The sequence below is a fragment of the Peromyscus leucopus genome, chromosome 4 (assembly GCF_004664715.2).
Source record: "Peromyscus leucopus breed LL Stock chromosome 4, UCI_PerLeu_2.1, whole genome shotgun sequence".
Classification (NCBI taxonomy): Eukaryota; Metazoa; Chordata; class Mammalia; order Rodentia; family Cricetidae; genus Peromyscus; species Peromyscus leucopus.
This window is the reverse complement of record NC_051066.1, coordinates 4,138,744-4,150,130: the sequence shown is the minus strand read 5'-3', so window position 1 is coordinate 4,150,130 and position 11,387 is coordinate 4,138,744. Positions and strand designations below refer to the sequence as shown.

Below are 11,387 nucleotides of genomic sequence, written 5' to 3'. Positions count from 1 at the left end.
CCATCTTGTATACCACATCGTCTTGTTGGAGTCAGATCAACATTTCTGGCTGTCTAAGCTGGTGGCAACATCCTCACTAGGTCTTTCCTTTCCAAGCCAATGGAACAAGTGCTGAATGTGAAGATTATTATGGCCCTGTTGCACCTCACTATGGACATCACCAGCGTCCACCAAAACTAGAAGGTCTCTGCTGTGCACAAGGTTAAAAAACAAAACAGTTTTGCCTGCCTCTGCATGGCACCCCTAAGTGCCATGAATAAAACATCCCAGCTTCCTCCCAACACATGCACATCTTGCATAATCCATCTCTAATTGTAGAGAGATGGCAAGTGGTGGGTGAAGACATAAGGTTTTACAAGCAATGTTGACATTTTTCTATGTCTTTCCTCAATCACAGTGTCTTTCCTGCCACTCCCTCAACAGTAAAAGTGTAAGTTTGAAACCATGCTTAGGCTGGAGAGATGGCTCAGTAGTTAAGAGCACTGGCTGTTCTTCCAGAGGACCTGGGTTCAATTCCCAGCACCCACATGGCAATTAACAAATGTCTGTAACTCCAGTTCCAGGAGATCTGACACCCTCACACAGACATATATGCAGGCAAAAGACCAATGCACATAGCATAAAAAAAAAACAAATCTTTTTGCCGGGCGGTGGTGGCGCACGCCTTTAATCCCAGCACTCGGGAGGCAGAGGCAGGCGGATCTCTGTGAGTTCGAGGCCAGCCTGGACTACCAAGTGAGTTCCAGGAAAAGGCGCAAAGCTACACAGAGAAACCCTGTCTCGGAAAAAAAGAAAAAAAAACTTTTTTAAAAAAGAAACTATGCTTAACAGACACTTTCTTAGGTGGCTGACCTCAGACAGTTGGCATCTAGGCATCCCTGTGATGTACTTTAACTCTGACAGACATCTAACCCTCTTCATTTGGATTTCTTTTTCCAACTTGAGGACTAGCTAGTGAATCCAAGAATGTTCTACAAACAATATTTTAAGATAAATCATTTCTCAGTGCCAAAATCATAATTGCAATTATATCTTCTGTATTTTTGATAATTTCTCTAGCAGGGAAGCTAAAGTAATCATTGGTTATGTTATTTATTTAGCACTTTCTTTATAAATTAAAAATGAAAATGCTATTTGAGAGTATGAAAGTCGTTAGGATTTGAGTTTCTCTTGAGTAAAGTAGAAACAGGTCTCCACTCAATTCCAGATGTTAAAAGTTCCACATATTTATGTCAATTCTCCCCTGAAAAAAGAATCAGATACTCTACCGGGCTGCTGTGGAGTGTACACAGGCTTGTCAGTGTGAATGAAGAGAGAGCCATTGTCATAGATGATCGGCTTTTTTTCTGATTTTGAAAAATGCTTTGACACAACTTCCAAATACACAAATGAAAATGAGCTTTGTCCTTCAGACAACTGTTGGGCCTGAATCTGTAAAACAAGAAACAAACACCACGATAGGAAAGTGTGATTGTAAAGTCAGAAAGCATGCTGACCTTGTACAGAAAAAACCACTGTAACCTCATTAAGACCAACATTGAGCTTGTGTATTGCAACATTTTAAAAGAGGTACACTGGACTGGAGAGATGGCTCTGCAGTTAAGAACATTGGTAGATCTTCCAGAGGACAAAGGTTCAGTTCCCAGCACACAGCTGGCAGCTCACACCTCTGACTCCAGGTCAGTGACCCTACACCCTCATCTGTTCTCTGTACACAATGGTACCCAAACATACAAGCAGGCAAAATACCCATACACATGGAATTTTAAAAAATAATAATGAGCCAGTTGTAGTGGCGCATGCCTTTAACACAAGCACTTGGGAGTCAGAGGAAGGCAGACCTCTGTGAGTTCAAGGCCGTCCTGGTCTACATAGCCAGCTCCAGGTCAGACAGAGCTATTAGAATATTCTTAGAGGCAGAAATTACCGTCTCGTATACCAGATTGTTGTGTTGGACTTAATCAATGGTCCTGGCAATGACGCTCTGTCTAAACAGGTGGTAACACCCTCACCCTCCCTAGGTTGTTCCTCTCCAAGCCTTGTCTTGAAACAACAATTAATAATAATAATAGTACAGTATAGCACTTCAGAAGTGAGGCAGGAGGATCTTGTTTTCAAGTCTATCCAGGACTACACGGTGAGAATCAGTCTCATAAACATAATCAACCAACCAAATTAACTAAAACCACTACAGGAACAAAAATAATAAATTAGTTTTGCTAAAATCCCTTCATAGTCTCATATCATATTACAATTTTATCATTAAGCAGTTGAAAATCTTTTTGGTGCCATGTTTCCTAAACTTCAGACATATTTAAGAGAACTACTATTACAGAAATTTGTTTGAAACCTTTGCTTTATTGGCTTCTGGATGAATTGTGTTCTCCATTCTCTCCGTACATAATCCTGGCCAATGGCCTGGACACTTGACATTACACCACATGCTTCTGTGCACACAGCATAGATATATGCATTTCAGTTTGTGAGTGTGATCACAATCCTCACCTTTATATTCAGTGCTATGGGGATTTAATATATTAGTGTAGGTAATCAAAAGAAAGGGTATTTCTATGAAAATATAGGGTTTGGAAACATGGGGGTAAAGTTCATCACTGAAATAACTGCTATGGGATTATTATAAAAATTTGAAAACAGTAAAAATTTATAGATTTTCTGCACTGAGATGCATTATAGATGTCTTTGAGTTCTTTCTCTACTTTAAAAAAACAAACTACAGCATCTATCATAGTTGTTAACTTGATGTTTTTGTGGGACTCCTAACAGCGAGTGTGGGGGTGTCTTGCCCAGCCTTGGTACTAGGGTTGTGCCCAGTCTTATTAATCTTGCTATGCCATGTTTGGTGGATATTCCTGGGAGGTCTGCTCTTTTCTGAAGAGAGATGGAGTAGTGTGGTTGATATATTGTGCACCCCAATAAACTTATATGGAGGTCAGAGAACAGAACAGCCACTATATTAAACATAGAGGTTGGGCAGTGGTAGCACATGCCTTTAATGCTAGCATTCTGGAGGCAGAGATCCATCCAGATCTCTGTGAGTTCAAGGCCACACTGGAAACAGCCAGGCATGGTGACACATTCCTTTAATCCAAGGAAGTGATGGAGGAAAGCAGAAAGGTATACAAGGCATGAGGACCAGGAACTAGACGCTTTTAGGCCTTTAAGCTTTTAAAAGCTTTTTGTAGCAGTTCAGCTGAGATCCATTCGGATGAGGACTCAGAGGCTTCCAGTCTGAGGAAACAGAATCAGCTGAGAAGTTGTCCAGGTGAGGTTAGCTGTGGCTTGTTCTGCTTTCGGAATTCACCCCAATACTTGGCTCCCGGGTTTGTTTTTATTAATAAGACCTTTTAAGATTGGTGTTACAGAGGAGAAGTGGATCTGGAAGAGAAGGGACGTTGTGGTGGTGGTGGGGAAATGGGAGGAGTGGAGAGAGAGGACACTGCAGTTGGGATGTATTGAAAACAAAAAATAAGTAAATGACTACAAAGAGGATTCATTAATAGTATAAAATACAATTTTAAAAAAGATTTTATAGTGGTCTCAAAGACAAGACTGTGACAAAACATTTAATTGACAAATATATACATTTGGTTTTTCGAGACAAGTTTTCTCTGTGTAGTTTTGGTGCCTGTCCTGGATCTCACTCTGTAGACCAGGCTGGCCTTGAACTCATAGAGATCCACCTGCCTCTGCCTCCCAAGTGTTGGGATTAAAGGCGTGTGCCACTGCTGTCTGGCACAAAAAGATATTTTATAGTGTAACATAAAATTAAGTCTATGTGTGTCAATGCTGACTCCTCCATGCTCCTCAGCTTCCTCAGTTGACCATCTAAGCACGGCTCAGTGGGATTTCCTGGGATGAAGGACATGTCCTGTAACCAAGCTGACCAAACACGGCTGCTCTAGCACTTACAACATGGCCAGTGCCAGTGAGGAACTGCAGTTTTATATCAGTTGCATTTAATTGATTTGAATTTAAAGGCCAATGTGGCTAGTGGCTACCATGCCTCATAATAAAGTGGCCAGAGAAAGTAATAGTTTGGGGAAATGAACTTTAAATTTTCATAAACCTAGTAATTGGGAAACTTTCTTTTACAGAGATCAAAGCATTTATTCTTAAGAGCATTAATGAAACAATTCCTATGTCTGGTTAGAATTTATTCCAAGCAGTGTGTCTGAAATATGAGTAATAGTATATATTACTAATGCTTTTAAAGAATAAAAGATATGGAAGATTCACAGCATTGACATTTTGTTGCTTACAATGCCATAAAATCATTTACAACATGAAATATATATATATATTTACAACATGAAATATATATATTTCAAACATCTATCTGTCTATCTATCATCTATCTATATACTTGAATTAAGCAGAAATCTTACATCTATGATTTAAACACTAAAATCGGGACTGGAGTGATGGCTCAGTGCTTGAGGACCTGGGTAGGACCTGGGTTTTATTTCCAGCCCCCAAATCATGCAGCTCACCTGTAACTACAGTTTCCAGGGACTCTGGCCAGCCTTCTAGCATCTGAGGGCTGCCACATATATGGTGCACATAAAACACACACGCAAACGCACATAAGGATTTTAAAATCAAAAATAAAAACTTAAAAAATATTAGAAAACCCATAGAATCCTAACTTTGGGTCCTTTGTAACATTTTCATTTTTACTTTTCCTTATATATTTCTCATTGCAGAGAAACATTTGTTTCTATGGAGCCACAGGGCCTCTCCTCCTCCTCCTTCTTCTCCTTCTTCTTGTATTTTTTATTAATTTTTTTCATTTATTCTACATACCTACCAAAATTTCTCCTCCCTTCCCTCTTCCTGCTCCCTCTCCTCATCTGCCATCTATCCCCCACATCCACCCCTCCCTTGAGAAAGGGGCAGGCCTCCCATGGGTATCAACCAGACATGACCCATCAAGCTGAGGCAGGACCAAGCTCTTCCCTCTGCATGAAGGCTGGGCCAGGCAACCCAGCATGGGGAATGGGTTCCCTCAACTAGGGCTGAGGTTCTCTCAAGTTTCTGATTTTCTGTGACCAGAATTTTAGTAAGATGGGCTGCAAGTCCTTTTCCCCAAAAAAGGGCATTTGCTTCAGCTTGCTGTTTCTTCTGCTGGTTACCCATGGCCCTTGTCCACTGCGGTAACCAATCCTTTCCCTGGGGCTGCAGCTGCAGCTGTAACTCAGCAGCAGAGTTCTGGTCTAACAGAAGACCCTGGCTCAACCCTCATGCACCATCTCCTCTGGGAGGAGGGTGGGAGCCATAGATTTTGAAAGAAAATAAATGAAAACAACTGTTTTATCAGTTTGGGACAGTGCATATAACCATAGACTACTGGAGTCTGGACAGATGTTAAAAGCATGCACATTTATGTTTCTCTACTGATTTTTAATGATAATTCTCATAGACAAATGTTAAAAGCATGCGTGTTTTTGTTTCTTTGCTGTTTTTAATGTATAATTTCATTATACATTATTACAAATACAAATACAAAAGTATTTCTAACTCATCTCCAAATGTTTCCATACTGGTATAATTATATTTTCCAATAAAAACGTTAACATTTACATGCATTGCTCAAAAAGCCAACACGATGTCTGTTTAGAATATTGTTCAACTCAAGGGCTTAAGAGATTGCTGAGTGGGTAGGGCACTTGCTGCTCTTGCAGAGGTCCGGGAGTTCTGTCCCCAGCACCCTTGGCAGCTCACCACCTCCAGTTCCAGGGGACCTGACACCCTCTGGACTTCTTGGACACCTGAACATACACACACGTAAACTCACACAGGTACATCCCATAAATAAAAAATAAATTCTTTAAAAAAGAATTTTGTTAAACTCAGATGATCAGTTAATGATAATCGTCTAATAATTTATATAATGGTAGACTGATACAAGTGATTCAGTCTCTGCCATCAATGTTCAAAACTATATATATTTTACCAAAAATATTCGGCATATACATTTTAAAAAGACAAATACATACTGTCAAGATTGTAGAGTTTTGGAATTTATTTTCTGGTGATAAATTAACAGAGCCTGAAGAGTAACAGACGTTTTCATCAGGATAGCTTTTTACAGAGATGGTTGCGTCAAAGGCATCAGTGTGGCCGGGGGCTCGGACTGTGATGTTTTCCGACACTCCAACGTGGAAGACCACTGGTGCTGAAATGATGAATCTGCTGAAACAGGAAAAGACAGGACAATAGCTTTGGAGACACATTGTACTTCGGTTCATGTTCGTCTCAGTGGAGATGTATTTTCTAATAGTCATGTTTTCTACTATACTTTAATTTTTGTCATCTATGATAAATTCAGCATAGTTTCCAAGAAATAACTTGAAGTTAAGCTCTGAAAAACAGAGTATGGAATTTGGTTTGCAGTTAAAAAGGTAATTAATGGTGAGTCTCTGGCCTACTCTACCTGCAGAGGACTAAAGAAGGCCATAATTTTCTATGCTAAAGTAAAAATAAAAACACAAATCCTAAGGTTGACTATAACAAGAAGTGAGGGTATTTCCCCCAGAGAATTAAAGCATCAATGAAAGACCCTAACCCTTCAGGTTTACACTCCCCAAGCCCCAGGAGAATAAGGAACTAAAAAGAAAACTAGTTCCAAGGGCAACCTGACTCAGCCATTATTCAACCACCCCTGCCACAATGTAACAAAGTAAAGAGATCTCTGTTAAGAGATGCACTCAGCTGTGACTAGGAGAATTGCAAGTGTTCCAGGAAGGACACTGTGACCTTTGTGTAAACTCCACTCCCGCCCTGATACCCCCCTTGAGGTTTCGGGAAGAATGTGCATGCGGACATGACTGTACCCACTCTGTGATCACCCTGTGATCAGGCCATGATCTTATGAAATTAGCCTCTAGACATAAATCAATCGAAATGAAATTGTATGGGAATTGTAATCTTATGGCCTTTGTGGGCTTTTCCTTTAAAAGTACCCATGTGATTGCAATAGACACGACTCTTGCTCTTTGGAGCTGAGTTAGCCCGACTGTACAGCCGCATCAATAAACCTCTTGCTGTTGCATCAACTCGACTGGAGTCTGGGTTCTCGGGGCACCCACCTGAGAAGGTAGTACCCTGGGTATGGGGTCTATCAATCAACAGGCACTAGTCACTGAACGACAGCTCTGTCTTCTGATGGCCGAGCGAGGTAAAGCCAGTAACCTTTGACCCCTTTTTCTGTGGTGTGCTAAATAAGAACATGCCTACAAAACATCAGCAGGTGACTACTTAAGAAATAATGACACTCAGAGAAGTAGTTGAAAGAAAGTGATCTTAGAAACGTGTTACATCGGAGGGTAAAGATACATCCACCACACAGTGAACCAGACAACTATCTAGTGTCCAGCTTGAGCTAAGCTGCAGTGGCGGGGCTGCCTTGTGTGACAATTATCACAGGACTGAGTCGTTCTTGTCCCAAGCTCTGGGAGGAATGTACAGAGCTCATTCACTCCCCACAGAAAGTTGGGGATGTCCCAGCTGTTATTCCTATGTTACATGTGAGCCAAAGTAATTTGCTCAAGGCCACATGTTTATAAGTGAATGAGGCCAGACTCAGAGTACTCTAGTTTCTATGTTTATAATTAGGGTCAAGGTTACAAGTCTACAATCATAGACTCTTCAGTTTTATTTTGGATGGAGTTTATACAAAACCAGAATTGAAGGCAAGCTTTGGAACAATTGTTTGTTTGTTTGTTTGTTTTGTTGTTTTGGGTTTTTTTCCAGACAGACTTCTCTGTGTAGTAGACCAGGCTGACCTCTAACTCAGAGATCCTCCTGCCTCTGCCTCCCGAGTACTGAGATTAAAGGTGTGCAACATCTTGCCCAGCAACATCTGGTTTTGAAACACAATTTTTTTTTTTTGTTTTTTGTTTTTTGTTTTTTGTTTTTTGTTTTTCGAGACAGGGTTTCTCTGTGTAGCTTTGCGCCTTTCCTGGAACTCACTTGGTAGCCCAGGCTGGCCTCGAACTCACAGAGATCCACCTGCCTCTGCCTCCCGAGTGCTGGGATTAAAGGCGTGTGCCACCACTGCCCGGCGAAACACAAATTTTAAAATGCATGGTTTTCTTCATTATCTTATTAAGTGGAAACTTACAACAATAATAATGCATCACAAGACTATCTAATTTTAATATAACTGGGTTTCTACTACAAAGAAGAGAATTATGCATTAACCCCAAAGGCCTTCTCTCTCTCTCTCTCTCTCCCAGTTTATAGAGATAGTGTTTCTCTGTGTAGCCCTGGCTGTCCTAGAACTCACTCTGTAGACCAGGCTGGCCTCAAACTCACAGACATCTGCCTGCCTCTGTCTCCCAAGTGCTGGGATTAAAGGTGTGTGCCACTGCCAACAGACATGGGTACCTACACACCACCTAACCCGAGAATTATTGCAGGCATCTACCGATATTATAATATTTTAAGTTATATTGTTATATTTTAAATTATAACTTAAACTTAAGTTATGAGTTTCACCAACCAGCAAGACTTTTATAACAATAAATTTAGTCAACAATTAAGACCTTTTCCAAAACTGGCATTTCTCCTATCCAAGTAATTTGGATTCATTTATAGATCAATTGAGAAATTTGTAAATCTACTCATTGGATGTATATTCTTAGCAGGGACACAGGAAATGAGAATGGGTAATAAGATTCATTTACTGAAACTTTTGTATGAGCAGACCCCATTCTCAGCATGTTGTATAGACGTCACTGTGCATTCTCAGCATGTTATGTAGACGTCACTGTGACATTCTGAGCATGTTATGTAGACGTCACTGCATTCTGAGCATGTTATGTAGACATCACTGCATTCTCAGCATGTTATGTAGACGTCACTGCATTCTGAGCATGTTATGTAGACATCACTGCATTCTCAGCATGTTATGTAGATGTCACTGCATTCTGAGCATGTTATGTAGACATCACTGCATTCTCAGCATGTTATGTAGACGTCACTGTGCATTCTCAGCATGTTATGTAGACATCACTGTGCATCTCAGCATGTTATGTAAACATCACTGTGCATTCTGAGCATGTTATGTAGACGTCACTGCATTCTCAACATGTTATGTAGACATCACTGTGCATTCTCAGCATGTTATATAGATGTCACTGTGACATTCTGAGCATGTTATGTATATGCCACTGCATTCTCAACATGTTATGTAGACATCACTGTGCATTCTCAGCATGTTATGTAGATGTCACTGTGACATTCTGAGCATGTTATGTATATGCCACTGCATTCTCAACATGTTATGTAGACATCACTGTGCATTCTCAGCATGTTATGTAGACATCACTCACTGTGTTGCTACAACATTTGGTACAGGGGGTTTTACTGTTGCTCCCATTGTAAGACCAGCACCTGCTATTCATTTGTCCAGGGCCATGGGGCTAGACAGTTATAGAATTAAGAACTTAAGTCTGTTTCCAGACTTAAAACTTTCAACAACTGTTCTGAACCAAACTTACTAAGAATTTTGAAATGTGACAAAAACTTAGGAATTAAAGGCTGCTTCAATTTCAGTGTTTAGTGGTTTTTCCCATTGTCTCTGTGATAGAGTGTTGAGACATGGCACACTCAGTGTCCAAGCCCTTAAATCTGGCTGCAGTCCTTCATACACATTTCAGTCCTCAATGATGTATCTGCAACATCATGTGCCCATGTGAAGAATTTCACCTTTTTATATTCTTTAACCACCAGCAGAGGATATGGCCCCAAGCTTGCAGAGAGGAAGGAACATTACTCTGGCATGCTTTCACCCAGGTATGTGCATAGCTTGACCCTTCCGTCACTTCTGCCCTTGGACTTCTACATCTCCTTACACACCTTTACGCCCACCCCCATCCTTGCTGATGCAATCTCTCATGGAACTGCTCTTCCACATGCTATGCCCTCACTGCCTGTCATGTATTCCGTGCTCTACAGGTAGCTATTGAATCAAACAGTTTATCCATTAAGTGATTGACCCCATGGTGTTCATGGTACACTTTGCCACTTTTCAGAAAAAGTGAGGAGGAACTGCCTTTCAGTAAGGGCTGATACAGTGCTGCAGAAAGAATTCAGAGTATTTCTTGACACCAAACATGCAAGCCCAGGTTCTGACCCTAGTTCTGACACCACTGCTGTTTTGTTTGTTTTTATATGTGAGAAAAAGAAAATGAAGTTGGGTAGGAGGATCTAGAAGGAATTTGGGGAGGTGAAAGAATATGATCAAAATATATTGTATGAAATTTTTTAAAAATTAAAATAATTAATTTTAAAAAGGAGCTGATCCCCAAGTAACTGTGGCTTAACTGTAGCAAAATTATAAGAAACACAAAGAAACTAAACACCACATACAAAGCAAAAAGCAAAACCAAGTGTGTATATATATATATATATATATATGTATATATATATATATATATACACACACACATACACACACACACACACACACACACACACACACACACACACACGATGTGGGTGGTGACACAGAGCTGTGTGTGTTAGCCGCCCACTGATCTAGGTGCTCCTGTGACTTTCTCACTCAGATGAGCCCACACACTTGGTGCCTCAGGAGACGGTGCTGTCAGAGCCACACAATCTGATGACTACTGATCACACCCACAACTCACACGCACTATAACATGGAGATGCTTGCTTTCCTTCACTTACGTTTGTTCCTGTCCCCAACTTTGCTGCAGGAAGACCAAACCCAGAAGTATTCCCCAAAAGCCCATGGCTTGAGATGGCATCAAAACCACGTGTGTCACCTCCTTGGATCCACTTTCCATTTAAGGACCGAGAACATGGGATCAATGAGGTTGTGTTAATCATTAACATCAGGAAAAGGGATCGCTACAAAGACAACTGAAATCAGAGCAGAAACACCCTTTCATGCCCAGAAACACAGGCAGGAGGTACTGTGTGGGAATTGGTTAATACAAAATAAGAATCGAATGTGGGAGCCTGTCCTGTGAAGAAAGGCTCAGTGCTGGACAGCAAGAGTTTTGCTGCCTTGGGCTTTCTCCTCTAGAGCAGGCCATTTGCTCTGACGCTCTGGTATCGCTGAGCGTGCCTGTGATAGTCAGTTTCTCCTCCCTGGAACAAATACCTGAAATAATGCAAAGGCAGGAAGAATTATTTGGGCTCCTGGTTTCTGGGGTCTCAGCCCATGGTCACTTGTCCTCACTGCTTCTGGCCCAGGCATAGTGAGGCACACATAACAATGGGTAGCCTGCCCTGGAACACCTTCACCTCACGATAGACAGAAGAAAGAGGAGGACAGGCAGGGAGTGACATGTTTCCATGATTTACTTCCTGAAACTGAGCCCACCTCCTAAGTC

General features: G+C 41.0%; 1 protein-coding gene across 2 annotated transcripts; it reads right to left on the bottom strand.

Moving 5' to 3' along the window:
* Nucleotides 1-1,212: 1,212 nt before the first annotated feature.
* On the bottom strand, nt 1,213-10,827 carry LOC114704720 (complement C5-like). Of its 2 annotated transcripts, none has more exons than XM_028886127.2 (3): nt 10,717-10,827; nt 6,018-6,213; nt 1,213-1,431 (listed from the first exon to the last, which is right to left on the bottom strand). In XM_028886127.2, exons 1-3 carry the CDS (start codon nt 10,794-10,796, stop codon nt 1,228-1,230), a joined length of 480 nt encoding a protein of 159 aa, XP_028741960.2. In that variant the 5' UTR covers nt 10,797-10,827; the 3' UTR covers nt 1,213-1,227. The 2 variants fall into 2 exon arrangements, with proteins under 2 accessions (XP_028741960.2, XP_037060400.1); XM_037204505.1 differs by having other exon boundaries at nt 6,018-6,210.
* Between the last annotated feature and the right edge of the window lie 560 nt (nt 10,828-11,387).

Coding starts and splice junctions, on each gene's coding strand:
- LOC114704720 (XM_028886127.2), bottom strand. CDS start 10,796: ATGCCATCTCAAGCCATGGGCTTTTGGGGAATACTTCTGGGTTTGGTC. Junction 6,214..10,716: donor AGTTGGGGACAGGAACAAAC/GTAAGTGAAGGA, acceptor TTCCTGTTTCAG/CAGATTCATCATTTCAGCAC. Junction 1,432..6,017: donor AAAACTCTACAATCTTGACA/GTATGTATTTGT, acceptor CTTGTTTTACAG/ATTCAGGCCCAACAGTTGTC.